The 16,777-nt window shown below is 40.9% G+C and overlaps 1 protein-coding gene across 5 annotated transcripts in view; it reads right to left on the minus strand.

Annotated features, from left to right (window-relative positions):
• LOC309366493 (SAM and SH3 domain-containing protein 1-like) overlaps positions 1-16,777 on the minus strand; it is a 515,345-nt gene that overhangs the window by 25,253 nt on the left and 473,315 nt on the right. For 3 of the 5 annotated variants that reach the window (XM_081905128.1, XM_081905131.1, XM_081905129.1), the window contains exons 9-11: positions 10,811-10,943; positions 5,446-6,287; positions 1,043-1,114 (exon numbers count right to left, since the gene is read on the minus strand). In XM_081905128.1, the coding sequence (XP_081761254.1) occupies positions 1,043-1,114; positions 5,446-6,287; positions 10,811-10,943 (1,047 nt within the window). The remainder of the gene's footprint in view (positions 1-1,042; positions 1,115-5,445; positions 6,288-10,810; positions 10,944-16,777) is intronic. The other 2 variants (XM_081905130.1, XM_081905132.1) reach the window with 1 other exon arrangement.

The raw sequence follows: 16,777 nt of genomic DNA on the forward strand, positions 1-16,777 counted from the left end.
GGCAGAGTATCCAAACTCCAGCATGGACTAGCTGCCCAGTTGATAACACAAACTCTGTTCTTGTGTGTTCCATGGATCAGGTCTTTCACAGCTGTACTTCACGTCTCCCCCTCCACTTTGAGAGTCCAGCCACCTGGCCAGTGTTACAGCTGGGATGTTTTCAGAGCCATTTCCCTCATTCCCGCTCAACCATGCCAGGTTAAGAACTCAAAGGATTTGGATTCATGGAGACATGGGGAGGCTGAGATTCAGCAACAAATCATGGATTTAATTTAAATCCTCTCTTTCCTGCTTTCTGTACTCTCAAAAATGCCTAGTACAACAACAAAGTCAGCTCTGGGAAAGGGGAAGAAGAAGACCACCTGAAGAACTTTTTAAGTTAGAAATGTCAAAAGGGGGTGGTGGTCCTGCCAGCACCACTCATGAGTAGGGTCTTTTCCCCATGGTTGATGAAGATGTGCCAATGGTAGCAGCTGATACAGTACATGAAGACATGGGAACAAGGTAGTCCCCATACATTGTTCTGCTACTACTATATAACAGTATGTTCCTACAATCCTATTGCATCTTGTTACCCTTTTTATCTTTGGTATGTTCAAAAGGAGAGTGGGTAACTCAAAACTATTCCAAAATATTGCTCTGGCCTGTAAATTACCTTGACAGGCAATATTGCATCTCAATATTGAATCAAATTCGTAAGCATTTGCAATCAGAGTGTACTTCTATTATACACACTTTTGCCGATTCATTTTTTTCCATTGAAGTTGACTACTGAACCTAACATTCTTAACTGATATCATAATGTAGCAAATGCTTAACATTTTCTGTATGGTATAAAGCAGCTCTCAATACTTGGCTTGTACGGCAGTATGCATCAAAACAAGTCTGAGGAACTAGATTTGTTGGTGGCATTGATAGTTTTTAGAGCTACGATTGTGGCAGTTGCCACACATTTTACTCCATTATAAATCCCACCATTGTGCTTCATTATTAAAAAGAGTAAGACGCGTCAGGCAGATGCAGACCTCTAGCTCATACTCACCATCTGATCCAAATTGTTTCCAATGTGCAGTGAGCGATTTGTCAAGTCAAAGCCACCAAAGCTGCAGGTTCTCTGTGACACAAGACAAATTTGTGGCTTAATGCATTACAATTAAATTCAGTATGAAAAAATAAACATTTTGTGGGGTATAGAAGACACATGAGAAACCATCCAATTGTACAAATAATGGTAACAAGCAAAACATGATGAGAAATTAAAGAGACTCTGTCATTACATTCATGCATCATGATAACTCTCTGGCCTTTTGCTTTCCATTGTAAAGCCTCTGGGTTTTCAGCATATTGTTGTTTATTCACACTCCCTAGCTCAGGTTGCCCCACAAAACAGTATTTAAATCTTCTTTGAAGTAAGAAATCGTGTTACATAACCAACTTAAATCTCACAACCTCTTTGTCAGTGGGGTGCAGAGTAATAACAAAAAACCTTTTGACCCAAACCTATTCAGTATTTAATAAATTTTGGAAGCGGACAAGCAACTAAAAATCCTGAAAATCTACTCAAATGTAATTGGGCCAAGAGGACTCTCAAATAGATCCACAGTACCTTACTTAAAATGACCAAATGTCTAAGCTTCCAAGGGATATATATTAATAGGAGTTTCATTCTTGGAAAGCATTGGCTCTGCATTTGTTACCAAGTCCTTCATGGTACAGTACAAAGGAGCTTTGTTACTGCTACGAGAGAAAGTAGGTTATATTTACAGTGGCACAACTTAGTGGAATGAGACGAGTGGAATGAGTCATTCTCAGACCATCAGCCCAAGCCAAAAACACTGATGCCGGTTATAAAGGTTCTGACGGCCTAAACACGTCAGCATTATGACACCACCTTTCTTCCAAATGCTAAAAAGCACACTAAGCAAAGTCGCATTTTCAAAGCAAGGTAGGAACAAAGTGGCTCTTCCTAACGGTCCTCATCTGTATCTCATGCAGTACTTGAAAAGTGCTGGTTCCTTTAAACTCCCTAGGGATGCACAGCTCCCTTTCAGTTCTACAAGCAGAATTTTTACCTTCTCTAGAAGTAAAACAGTCTTTCATTCCTATGCCTTGATCCAATGTCTCTCTGATCTTACGGAAACTATAAAACTTTCTAGATAAACCATCATCCTTTATGGCACTAATGTGTCACACAACTAATGCTTTATAGGAAATATCTCTCCCTTTAAAATTAATTATTGAGGTGGTTACCAACTTGCAAGTTGACTAGTAAGCTGTATTTGCAAATCTGTACTAAGAGACATATATTCTATTCTTTCTCAATCAAGGCATTGTTGGTGAGCAGGTTGAAGCACTTCCGTTATGGAAATTCAAAAGCCAGCATCAGCTTAATAACAAAAGTCAAGAACTAAACTTACTTTCTCAAAAAGCAAGAAACAAAAACAGCTGGTCAGAAAAAAATTCTGAAATCCTTAAATATCAAATGCAGAGATCAGTTTTCAGGCAAAACTGGTATGCATGTGCAAGGGGTGTGCACATATCACTCCAGAAGTCACAGTTCTAGCACATGTGATATCTGGCATTATACAGAGAAAATTATAGCCAAAGGATTATTTTTGACAATGCTGGAATGTAACATGTAACTGAAAGTAGTGCCAGTATTCTCTTCAGGATTCTAGCAGTGCTGCTATATAGTCATAACACAATTTGCCTTGAAATATATGTATTTAATAACTTCCAATAATTTTATGAGATACATGCCAAACAAAGTCTGTGGATAAAAGGTTGTAGGCTAGTCAATGGAATGGTCATGCGATCAAAAACAGATTGGTGCATGTTCAAAAGGTTCTATGCATGCCTGGGCCACCAAAACAAATTTAGATGCCAAAAATAAATGTGAATACAAGACAAATAATTCATCATACTGAACAAGAGGCTTCCATAATTCCCTGAGGCTGCAGTAAGCATGAATTATGATCTTAGAAGAAGAGGTGCTTAAAGTTCACACGCAGTTTAATTTTTGCCTTTTGAAAAGAAGAAAGCCACAGGATGTAGTTAATTAAAGGGTCTATCTCAATAAAATAAAAGGAAATAAATATCTTTCTCTCCTATAGAACAGGGTAAACATATCACAGTCACATAACGATATTGGGCTCCTTGCTACAAAAACCACAAGCTATATGAAATGGCCATTGCATTGACAACAGAATAATTTATGGGACATTTCAGGTTCTTTATAAGGAATATGAAAGCTATGCTGCCTATTTATATATCAAGCTAAAATATCTTGTGTGCCACCTTCTGAAATGCTTTCCCCCCTTCTTCTGGCTCCCCATAAGTAAGATCACTTGAGAGTACTAATTTTAGTGAAGTACATTACAAAGAAGGCCAGAATCAACTACTTATGTATGACACAACTGGGAGAAAAGATCTGTCCTAGCCAGAAATTAACATATCCTCAAAATGGCCACTAGCCAAATGCAGGCACAAAGCTGGCTAAAAAACAGCAGGAAAGATTATGTTCTTCTTTTGTCTGCCAAAGTCACACCCTTAAAAATTAACTAACAAAAAGTCAATTAAACCTCTCATTGTGTTATGCTGTGTAATAGTTTCCACTGAAATCTCCTCTAGGTCTAATGAATCTATTAACAAATGTGCCTCCCTTCCCTCCTACAAAGAAAACAATCTTACAGCTGTAGAAAACTAGGACAGATGATCTGTTCTTTCCTCAGCATCCAAGAAACAGGAGAGCTTCTGAAAACCAGCTGATGTGATTGCCTTGTCTTGGGAGATCCTGGTTCAAAATGCCATTCGGCCATGGGCTTGTTCATTGTTATTTGGAAATATATTAGCTCTCAACATCAGTTTCCTAGCTAGGAAACTGAAATAAAACTGCCCCACTTACAGGCAGTTGTAGGAATTTGGCTGTAATCTTAAAGCAGTAAGCCCCATTGAACACAGTGCGACTATGTTGTAAGGAAACTGTTTAGGGCTACACTGTAAGTGAGTTAAGGAACTGTACAGCACTTGCACAGTGTAAGTGATCAGTAGGAATAAAAGAAATAACATACTGGCATAGGATATTTTTGAAGGTTGACAACATGGCACACTTGCCCTAACCATACCTATGTAGAACTTCCATTCCCCTCCTGGTTAGGGAGGATTAATGACATGTAGAACCAGTTCTCATGATAATCACCTTCATGAGAAGGGATGCATGAAGATGCTTCCCTTCCTATCTCTGCCACTCCCACATGTTCTTGATGGTTGTACAGTCATCGCACAATGGACCTCTCTGATAACAGGCATAAAAAAGTTTGACTGTCTTGGGAAAGGACGGGCTTGCTGAATACACACTGCGTGAACTTTCCCTCCTCACCTTTACTGCCACTATACCCACTTCTGCCTCCCACAGGGTAAGGCTATTTTTTCTTTTTTGAAGAGGCACATTGGGCCACACAGTGGGAAATACTTTTAGACATATTTCTCTCCCTAGCCTCTGGTAGGAACACTGAGGAGGTGCTGTGCTTTGACAGCATAAAAGGAACAATATGGTCACATATTCTAAAGATCCATTGTATATTCCTTCTTTTAAATCAGGTGTGGGGAATCTGGCTGGTGGGACAGATCCCAAAGTCCCCCAACCTCAGTGGGCCATTTTGACATGGGGCAGGGCTGCCTCCTTGTCAATCACCTCTCAAGCACTGCCCACCAGCAGGACCTGCAAACCATGCTTTTGGCATGAAGTCACATCTTTCCCTGCCTCATATCTGATCTCATATATGACGTCAGATGTAAGGCAGATGGGTGTGGCTTGGGGAAGATGGACCCAAAGGCCAAATAACACCTGCAGCCCACCACTGCTTTCAATGTTCTGCAGGATCACCTGATACTTTTACTGTCCTTTTATTATTCTTTAAATTTTGCAAACTGTTCTGATGCTTTTATTGTGGAAGGTTAGGGTATAAATACCCTGAAAACAACTAACTAATCTTCATTATCCAAGGACACCAAAAAACCTGAGTACTCAAAAGTGGGGGTAGCGTGTTTGTAAAAAGTTATACGGATAAGGAGGAATATAGCTGAGTGAAGTTGCGGTTTTATCATTTCTGCTAAAGAATGCTATAGCTTCATTATTATTACTTTTCAATGCAAACCTGTGTTTCTGCACCAAAAAAGTGCTTTTCTTGCCTTTAGTCATCCTGAATCATAAGGGCAATGTGTTTCCCCTTAATATTTTGCCAGTTTGGACACTGGGGACCAGGACACTCTGTCCAAACACTTATTAGAACATCCTGTTGGCAAATAATTGAGGAGCGGAGGAGAAGAGAAGAGAAGGCCAATGAACTATGCATTTCAGATGTTATGGTGGAGGAAAACACGCCATGCTGACTGCAACCTCATGGGAGCCAGAAGGCCTCCGTCAGTGATAACTCTTGGACTCACAGACTTTTGGTGGATTCTCAAAAGAACCCTTTTAGTACAGCGGTCCATTGTGGCAGCCCACTTCCTCTTTGCCTCATCCTCTTCTTCCAGCAGACATCGCCTCAAATCCTGCTCTTCAGCTTTGCTCAGTGTCCTGTCAGTAACGGGCCGCACCAGATGTGACAGGTTCAGGTGACTGTAGAGACTTCTTTCTACCACATACGTGATATTGAACTCGCTGACAGAGTTGCGCCCTCGAAGCCTTCTGTTTGGGAAGCCACAGCCTCCTCCTCCTCCTACCCCCTTGGCTTTGTGACGAAGCAGCTGCAGGTCACAAATTGAGGGTGATATGTATTTCCTAGCAGGGCGCTGGCAAAGAAAAGCTCTAGAACATGAGTAGTTAGAATCTGTCTTTTTCAGTCGGATCTGCTTCCTGACACTCTGGATTTCCTCAAAGGATACCAAGACATGGTGCTTGCGCCTGTTGTCATAAAAGCAAACGCTTTCTTTACTTACCCCATGGCTCAGAGAACCAAGGTTCTTCTTCATCTCTCCATCAGTCAAGGAGCGGCAAACCTTTGGAGTCTTCTCCTCTTCTGGGTAGGAGAAAAATGTTCCAAGTTTCTTGGGGGGTTTGATAAGGCCACGGCTTTCAGATTTACTGAAGGTCTTGAGCAATTTCCTGTTAGTACCCCAAGTATCTAGGCTGCTCGATGAAGGAGATGTGGTGAGTGAGTCAGAGTCCTCATCTGGCTGTTTCTCAGTAGAGCTATCTGAGTAAAGTTGCTTCTTGTGAACTCCAGAATAAAGTGCTGATCTGTCATCTGGTACTGGAGAGCTGTCAAGGGAATGCTCATCCACACCTACAAGGAGGGAAATAGCACATTAGCTTTCACATACTTAACTATGAGTGTGAAAAGAAAGCAACAGAGGTGCACCCCCTCCAACCGAAGAGGTATGCGGCCATTCTCCTTTTCTGAAGAACAGAACCATCTGAGAGATACGAAGCAGTGATACAAATGTCTGGAAAACAAGGCAGGGATACTGGTGTACACATCTCAATATTCTTAATTCATTTTGAACAGAACAAATCATTTCTAGCTTTAATTTTATAAAAGGGAAAAAGGCTCTTTGTAACAAAGTATTTCTTTAACATTATTAGGACAGAAAGAGTAGAAAAGAGCAGAGGAGCAAAAAGGAAACAAAACATCCTAATTCCATTTAATATGCATTTAATAAAACTTCAGTTATGGTTAATGAACTATTACAAGGGTGGGCAGCTTGTGCTCCTCCAGAGATTGTTTGACTCCCAACAGCTCCAGCAAGCCTGGCCTACAGTCAGGGTTGATGGGAACTGACATGCCAACTCCCACAGTCTGATTGAAAAAAGTGCTCTGCCTGCTATTTGGAGATCTTTTTTTATCCTCTTTATATAGTAGACAGGGGAATCCTTTATCTCCAGTCTTAGTGCTATGAACCACAGTGCTAAGATCAAAGATAAGATCCTCTGACTGCTATTTATGAGTACAATAGGCCCACAACTTGCATGCATTTAACTTGTGCACATTCAGCTTTATGCATGTGGCAAATAAAAGAAAATTAAAAGGGGGTGGGGTTCCAGGAAAAAAAATTATTTTAGTGATCCCACCTGCCATTGTACCAAATGGGTTTTGACTATATGTGATTTTGGCTTTAGGCATGATCCCTAGAATGGTGCCCCATGTTAAGTTGTGGGCCTACTGTAAAAGGTAGCATTACCACCCACACCCTACACTCATTTGCAGGAGTGAGGTTGGGAGAAAATGCTGCCCTTTACTTTCCCCAGAACGATCTGTGTGTAAAGTGAAAGGGAGCACTTCTAGCCACCCCCCCACCCACTGCAGCACTGGAATGGGGAGGGATGGAAGTGCTGCATTATAATGTTTAGCCACCCCTGTTTTACAGGATATGCTGTCCTAGGTAGGAAAGGGTATGACTACAGAAACCAGTGGGTCTTTTGCAAGTCTGTGATTATAAAAGTCAGAGTTAAAGAAAATGATAGGTAGTAAAATTCATGTTCTTTCTATATACTAGCTGCCAGGCTGAATATAAGGAAAGTTGTGTATGAATAGAACTGCTGAGGTTTAAATCCACCCTACGCAAGCCTAGATTTGGAAAGATAACTTTTTTTTTCATTTCCTTTTTTCCTGTTATGGGTAGAGAGAGAAAAATGCACACCACATCAGAAAGCATTCATCCATTCTGACAGAGTAAAACAAAAAATAGCAATAAAACTGAATGAAACATGTATCTAACTTTGTATGCCCCAGATATCGTGGTTAAAATCGAGTTTTTCAGTTACACCTTCAGTAGTGTTCTGTTGCAAAGTAAGGTAATTTGATTTTCCTTTCAATAAAACAGGATACAGAAACTCCACCACTCACTCGTTTAACAAGTTGGGGGGGGGGGAGAGAGAGAGAGAGAGAGAGAGAGAGAGAGAGAGAGAGAGAGAGCGCACTGTTGTGTCATCAAGTACAAAAACATCAAGGCTGTACTAAGAAAGGCTATAATACAGAGATGCATGGAACATCAACAAATATATTAAACTGGAAGATCTACAACTCAAGTAAAATATATAGAAATATGTATTTCTATATCCATATATATTTCTATATCTATATTTTATGTATCCAGATCACTGTTATGGTCTCATTCTACACATGTTTAATCAGAATCAAGGTCCACCAAGTTCATATGTATTTATGTATCCATCCATTCAATTCAGATTAATATGCCATCCTTTCTGCATGGTGCCCAAGATGACAACAATATAAACAACATTATTAAAATAAAATACAAAATACAAAAAAGAGCAGATAAAAACAGCAACTAAATAAAACTAAATAAAAAAAGCAGTAGCAACAAAATCAAATAAAAGACCTGTCTAAATAAGAGATTTGCAAGCGAAGCCCAGTTTGCTGTTTTGTTTGAATGTAGCCAACTATAGCTTATCAAAACTAATTTGTTGTGGTTTATAATCCTAGTTTGTGGGCAAACTGATTGTCACAAACCATAGTTGGCTGCAATCATACAAAACAGCAAATTAGTGTTTGCCATAAACTAGAGGCAGAAGCTTCTAATCAGCTGCCAGATCGTTAGCTGGTTTAAGCAAATGGATTCAAGGCTACTGAATCTGAAGGATTTACATTAGCTACTTATGCACTTCTGGAGTAAACAAAAAGTGCTGATATTGAGCTATACCTGGAGGTTAATTACCTGATGGCACCTTTCCTTGTACCAGCCTGTCCATTTCCTAAGATCCTCAGAGGAGGCTCTTCTCTGCATTCCACCCTTGGGGGAAGTACATTATTCAGTGATGCATGGAAACAGCCATCTCTGTGGTAGTATCTTACTCCCACTCAAAGGCTTGGCATTGGAACCTTTTTTTCTTTTTTACCAAGTGAAAACTGATTTGTTTTCTCTGGCATTTATAGGAAATTAAAAAGTTTTTGCTGACAGAGTAAACAGCCTGCTCTGCCGTTTATTAGTTTTGTAGTCTTAACATACCTTTGTTGCTATTATTAACAAAATGATGTATAGCTTATATGGTTCTCAGTCTATTTAAGTAACATGCAGTTTGTAATCTGTGTAGTGCACCCCCTTGCACTGGGATCTTCTATAAAGACGCCAAATAAATAAATAATCTATAATGCGTGACAGAAGGGAGGGGAGGAGTGGATGAAGCCCACCACCATCCCATTCCTTGAACTCTGAACTGAGCCATGGGGTACTGTATTGTATCTATGTGCAGCAAGATTCTTTACATGTACATAAATGTTCACTCAAAGGTCCACAGAAGTGTACTTTGATACAATTTAGCACACAACTTGCCAAAAAGGGAAATAAACTCCATCCACATGAGAACTAGGCCTTCCTAGTATGCATTATTATTAAAATGTTCTATGAACAGCTTCTTTAACCCTCAACAGATTTGTTTTTATCTGTAACTGTAGCTGTAAACAAACAAACAAACAAACAGCATGCCAAATAGAGCTGAATGCGTGCTCTGAAGGGTTAAGTCACTCTCTGCCATGGAAAAAATTGTGGCAGTTTCCCACTTCTACCCAAGTGAACCACATAGATTTTCTGACAGACTCGTCATTCCTTTTCCTTGGTGAAAGAATAACTTGCAGAGACTGAAGGGAGCGGCTCTACTCAGGCAGATGTTTCAGAATCCCATGAGAAACCCACTGGCCTTCTAACCTATGGGGTAACCTCCCATTTGCATTTTGTCTTAATTCTTCTCCACCCCCTAAAGCAGCACAGCGCACTGAAGAGTCACAATTCATAGCTCCAGAACTTGCAGAAAATAAGTGTGAGTAAAATACTCAAAGTGGCAGGGACTTTCTGTGTTTCACATTAAAAAGAGAGCATTTACCAGAAAAGATGATGCCATCTTCTGCTTCTGCCAGTATTCTGCTCTCCACAAGTTCCTCAAGCATAAACTCAGCGCAACATTTGATCATGGAGAAATCTATGCAGCTTTAGAAATATAGGATTTCCACAGACACCTTGGAAAGATCTGATTGAGAATGCATTTCTGATACCTTCTTCCAGATATCCTTACTACATGCAGCATCAGAAAACTACAATGCATTTTGTTATTCTGCTGACAAAATGTGCTCCCTGACACAAGACCAACTGTGCTAACAATTTCAGCCGTGACATTCACAAACCCAACAGACCCCTCTCCACTCTTTGTAAAATATCAAAACATTATTGGTTTTGATCCAAAGATTTAGGGGGTGGAGTTCTGCTTATGCTGTGGGGCTTTCTTCGCCCTTTGTGTTGCAGCCTCTTGCACAGATGACCTTCTAGAATGGTGTGCAATGTGACAGGGGGGTGATGGTGATGGTGACTGCAGCTGGGAGGAGGGGGAAAACTGGAAAAGGGAGAACTTCCCTTTTCATTCATTCATCCATCCATTCATTCAAAGTATTTCTATGTATCCATTTCCACAATAAAATCACAATAATAAATCCACATTGAAACCAGTAAGGAACCATAATCAAAGCCACAGCAAATTAAAAAACAGTTTAAAGGACAATGGAAATCAGACACTCTATAAAACAGACACTAATAAGAAAGTAACAGAAGAGTAAAATGATAACTTCCTTGTGTAACGGTCTAACACAAAGGGCGATGCAGACAATTAACTTTTAACTATTAACATAGCACATGGAAGAATGTCACATGATGGTAACCAGACACAGTCATCTCTTTAACTCCTTACATAGGATTTCCCCCACTTACCCCCATAAGAAAAATGTCCATGCATATTTCAACAGAGAACAACTTCATGATTAGCAACAGACACTTTTTAATTTCAGCACTGTTGGGATTTTACCTTCACTGCTGGGCTTTTTAATTTCTTCCACTCTAATTAATTTCTTTCTCACTCTGCGAGTTGAGTTGACCAGCTTATGCAACCTCTTAAACTTCACCGATTCTTCAGATTCATCATCTGACTGCTCTCTTGACTGGCAAGGAAACAAAAGGAAATGTTAATAAAAGAATTATCCCGCAGCTCAATCACTTTCTGAAGTCAAGTCGATGCAGCCTCAGGCTTACTGTGCTCTGTGACAAGGAAAATCCTGTAACTTAAAACTGTTATTTTCAAGCTCAGGTCACACTTACTCTCCCCCGCCGCAATTTCTCTCTCTCACACACAAACTGCTTTAAAAAGAACAGCACATACCATTTTAACTTCTAAATTAGCGCACGGCAAGGTCTCAGGCACCTAAATGCATTGCAGCCCTCATCCTTCTCTCCACCCATTGTGCAATAATAGCTACTTCCACGTTGTCTCTGAGCGCATTTCAGGCAGAACTCTTTCCTGGGACTCTTTTAGCCATGCTAGTTAGGCTCCTGTGGTTTGGGTCAGGCACTGGTCTTGTCTGGCCTGGCGGCTCTTGACATTTAAAAACCTGGTTATAAACAGCTTCTCCAAACTGAACTGAAACTCTATCATTGACTACTTTTTTCCAGACTTCCAAGTAAATCAAAAACAGCAGCAGCAGCAAAAATGATGGGAGGGGGGTAAAAGGAAGGGAAGGGAAAGGAAATAGGAGATCTCATCCACTCTGACTTGTTTTATTAGCCACAGAAAGATCTTCTCCTTCGCTGTCTCGGAGCTTCTCATTCTGAGGATTCTCAAGGCTGGCTGCTAATATGGATGCAGCATTCCTCCAGATCTGACCAAAGGAAAACTCTGACCTTTACAGGCACTGAGTATAGTCCATATTCCCCAGCATCCCATTTTGTCTCACATCTGATGCAGTATGCTCAGTTCCAGCTGTTTTCCCTCAAGTATCAAACATTACAGAGACCAAAAAAATCCACCCTCTCCAGCAGCAGTGACACCACAAGCTGAAACAATCCATTCCTTGTGAACCAAATCAGAGCTCCCATTTTCAAGCCAGATCCAGCGCTCAATATGCTACTTCCTCTGTTGTGCCCTGTTTAGAATCTGTGTGTGAGAGAGTAGAAAGCAGGGAAGGGGGAGGAAGAAAGAGTGGGGCCCTCTTTGCTTTTACAGTACAGAACTGCCACTGTACACAATGCATTCCAAGGAAGAGAGAATATTCCAGCTGGAAATCTCTGAAGACTGTATCCCTCACTTTGCCTCCATGTACAGAGCTCTGACCAATTCATCACATTCTGAACATCCAGCTTAGAAATCTCAAGAGCAACTTCCTGTCAGTGAACTTCAGGTCACTTGTGTTTCCATCTTGGAATGCACCATTATTTTCTGGTGATGTTTTAAGCCTGACAAAATAAGCTTTATTTAAAAACTGACTCCTACAAAACATGTAAGCGTGAAGCTAACCATTTGGTCCAAGGCAAGACCAACTGGCACTTAGAGCATCATTTGTCTGGTGTATTTATAATGAAATTTTTTGGGGGCGGGGTTAAAACATACACACTTTCTGAAATAAATTATACTGTTGCAAAAATATTTTGCAAGGATGCCAAAGTTCTGAGTAGTAATGACAAATATATTTCCTCAATCCTTTGGGTGCACTGAGTGATGTTTTTTAGGCTGAACAACAGTTATTAGTCCAATACTTAAGAAAGTAGATTATATTTTCTATACATTACTAATGATAAAAAAACCTGTAGTGAAGAGAGAAAACTGTACAATCCATACAACAAAAAGCAGCACCCTACACAGAGGCAATCTTGTCACCTGAAGCAACTTAGTGGCCTCCTTATGTTCATCAGCCCTTAGGCAAATATGTTTAGTTTATACATTTGGTGGATGTGATGGTGGAATGAATGGATAAGAATATTCAATACCTCTTCCACCATGGATAGGAGGTAAAGTGTGACTTTCTCCTGTACTGAAATGGGAGAAATAAGTTCTCATGAACATTATTTTTTGTGCTTATTGCCACAAAAACCACAAAAAACCCTCACATAAAACAGATTGGCAATGGTCTACTTCATTGATTAAGTTACCCTTGATAAACTATTGCAGCCATGTATCTCCACATGGTGACAAAATAACTTTCACAAGGTTCTCATCGTTGTGGGCTGGAATTGATTTTCCTGTCACATACGCAGCCTTTAATTTCAGATGGGAACTTTCTGAAATGTGTTCATTGCTTTCATTCACCCAACCTGGAGCTTCATGAAGCAAAGAGGCCACTAGATTAAAACATTAATTCCATAGCAGAAATGTTGACCCCATCCAAGTAGGATCAGAATCCAGCAATCCAGAGTGCAATTCCTGATGGTCCTCCAAGGTGGGACTTTTCTTCCACATCACTCTCCTGGTTATTTCCATGCAGGGTTGAAGGATGTGCTCACCTTGGAGGCAGAGTTCTTCGGTGTCTCTTCCAACTCTACAATTCTATGATTCTATACTGTACTCCCAATACAGTGGTACCTCGGGTTAAGTACTTAATTGGTTCCGGAGGTCAGTTCTTAACCTGAAACTGTTCTTAACCTGAAGCACCACTTTAGCTAATGGGGCCTCCTGCTGCCGCTGCACCGCTGAAGCATGATTTCTGTTCTCATCCTGAAGCAAAGTTCTTAACCTGAAGAACTATTTCTGGGTTAGCAGAGTCTGTAACCTGAAGCGTATGTAACCTGAGGTACCACTGTATAAGGTAAATTTCAAAGTGATTTAGGTGGTATCCAACTAAGTGCTTCCCATTAGTGCAAGGAGTTCCACTTACACAACAAAACGTCCACCCCCCTCACTTTGTACCCCTACGTCCTTCCCAAATCTGCTCTGGAAGGTTGGAGAAAACCCCAGAACAGACGTAGGTAGCCTGTGGGGGAGGGGGGGAGGGTAAGTTCTGTTGAGCAAGCAGGCGTCCTTGTGCTAGTGAAAGCGCTTGGTTACTGCCCCGTGTGAAGATGTTCCATTTGGCTGGAAAGTTTTTTCAGCAGTGTTACCTCCTCTCTAGGGCAAGAGGGTCTTGGGCTATGGCAGTTACTCTGATAAAGAGGTGATATCTGACCTAGCCAAGTGAATAAGTGGCTGGTGAGGGGAGAGCAACGAGCCGGTCAGCTAAAGAGTGATCTTGCCTGGGGACAGGACATAGATGGATCTGGATAGACTGGAATGCAGCACTGATCTAGTACAGTACAGGTGCAACCCCTCCCTGTATATGAACATGAGAGAGATTAACTCTTTCGAAGACTCCCCGCGTGGAATCGGAAAGCATTACAGGAAATGTAGAACATTTGCCTTATGTTAAATGGTTCCCTACAGAGAAAGGTCTTTCCTCAGTCAGGAAAAGGGCATTTTGCAGAATGTTTCACTACAGGCATCTCACTCAGAAGTCAGAGCCCTTACAATACAAGTCCAAGTATTGTACCTCTAAAAGTTCACAGCTATCCTGTTCCAGAACACATCATCACAGCTAACAACTCTGTGCCAAAAGCAGAGCCTTATAATATGCATAGCCGTTTCTGTATAAAGTAGTTCATCTCTTTGGATATTCTAAGGAATAAAACACATGGATCTGTAGCACTGTAAACAGGAACAGCTTGATTCTCATCCAGGCTGCCACAAGTCGCACCCCCCCCCCCAGCTCTCATCCAAAAGCCCCTAATGGCTCAAGTTGTAATTATTTTGGCTAATGTTGGATGCAGAAATTCTGTAGTGAATGCTTAAGTGTTTCATTTCTAGTTTCTATGGCAACATTACATCAGATTGCAGACAGCTGGCTCCACAGTTTTAAACCATAACAAATTGACCAAGCCAGTTCAGAAAATTATACTTGCTTTAAAGAGATAGCACACCATCCAGCTGCCAACAGAATGGTGCAAGACCAACGGGACCCAATTTTTTGGCGTGTGTGCTAAGGCGGGGTCTCTTTCTCAGCTTCTTTTGGAACAAGTGCATCCCTGACACATCAGCAATGTTCTAATGCTGAGGGAAAGTGGGCCAGCTTGGGTCATTCTATTCCAGAACTGCACGGAGGACCACAGGGGAACAGGAACAAAATCAACAGCATCTGCAGTTCCCAAGAACTGTGTACAGTAAACTGAAACAACCTTTTGTCAGATGGTCAGGAAACTATAAAGCCAAGCTGTTACTGCTGCTTTGGCAGTGCTACCCTGTTCCTCTGACAAAAACAAGTGTGACTGTAACTCAGGAAATTGCCCATATTCCACATATGTCCTTTCTGAAGTTGTGCATCCTTCAGTTTTCTGCTCTTTATTTAAATATCCCTATAATGTCTCAACCAAAGCTCATTTCAAATAATTTTCAGAATTACATGATTTGCAATCCAAAGAAGCGTAACTTTACTAACACAAAAGCTAAGTTTTGTTTGCATTTATGGATCTTACTTTCTGTGATCATGGTTTTGCTTGCTGACTTTGCCATATATATCAAGTAAATAAAGTTAATTCCAGAAAAGTGCACACCAAGTTTAGGGTTGCCATATCTCGAAGAGCAACAAGGAGGACACATTTGCCAACTTCTGCTTCTAACTATGGATCGCTATGGCGACTCTACCCATGAAAAAGAGGATGTGTCCTGGAAAAAGAGGGCATATGGCAACCCTAAAATTTCAGAGAGATGCTTTCCTAGGTCAGACTTGATTTCCATCTGCATCACAATGAAATTTGTAACTATTAGATTTGTTCTTACATAAAATAAGTTGTTAGACAAAGTTTCAAAACAAAACAAAACAGTACTATTGTTTACATTGCTTCATCTGTACATATACATACAGGTAAGTGCCAAACTTTCAGACATTTCATATTCCAGGAGTTTAGTCCTAGAGCGTAGTGTTAGAGCATCATGAAGTGCTCAGTTATGGCATGATTTAAATCAAGTGAGGCAGGCTGCACATGAAGACCTATGATTGTTCAAGTGCATCCCTATTTTATCTGGCTTGCTGTTCTACACCAATAATTGGCTCTGTGATGACAAATACTTCACGTGAAGCAGTTTATTGGCCCAATATCCTAGCCCCATTCCTATTATATTGTATCGTATTGTGTATTATTTCTAGCTTCTTCTGGCCCATGCTGAAGCTCTTGGTGAGTGTTAGCGTACTGGTCTGTCTCCACCAGGGGTACCAACTTTGGCAATCCTACCTGCCATTGAACCCAATGGCTTTTGACTATATGCGATTTTGGCTTTAGGCGTGATCCCTGGAACATAACCCCACGTTAGCTGCGGGCCTACTGTATAAAAGTTTTCAATAAATAAATAAAACCAGGAATTTTAACATGATTAACTGTGTGTTTCCAGATGGGTGTGTTATTATAGGTTTTCACAGCACCCGCAGCATGTTAGCAGTGTCCAAATGCCAGCTTGTATCTCTCTCTCATTTAATGCACATCCACCATTTTCATGGAAAATCCGATGTCAGAAAAACGTATTGCCAACGTCTGCGGCATCTGAATATCCTGTTTGCAATATTAAGCCCTATCTGGAAACACCCATAGTTAATTATAGCTATAGGAGCCCTTTCTTCCACCCCCCCATCACTTTGCAGGATGGGAAGCACATCCTATGAATACTGAGCCACAGGCTTGATGACCTAACAGGGCTGGCATTTAGGAGACCTAACACTGTGTTCTGAATAATCCTCCCTTGAGTACTGCCCTTTCTCAGTTGCGTAACCCCAAAATTTAGGCTTAAGCATTTCTCCCTCAAAAGAACTATGCAGGAATCCTAACCTTGCCGCAAAACGCCTGTTGTAGGGAGTTACAGTACCAGATGTAAGATTGGCTTTCCTAACCACTACTTGGTAAGTGAAGAGAAGCAGGGAACAATCAAAACACAATCAACTGGCTGGTCTTTTGCTCACATAAATCATCTCCCTCCCCACCCTCGGTT

Source organism: Podarcis melisellensis (genome assembly GCF_964234715.1).
Source record: "Podarcis melisellensis genome assembly, chromosome: 3".
Taxonomy (NCBI): Eukaryota; Metazoa; Chordata; class Lepidosauria; order Squamata; family Lacertidae; genus Podarcis; species Podarcis melisellensis.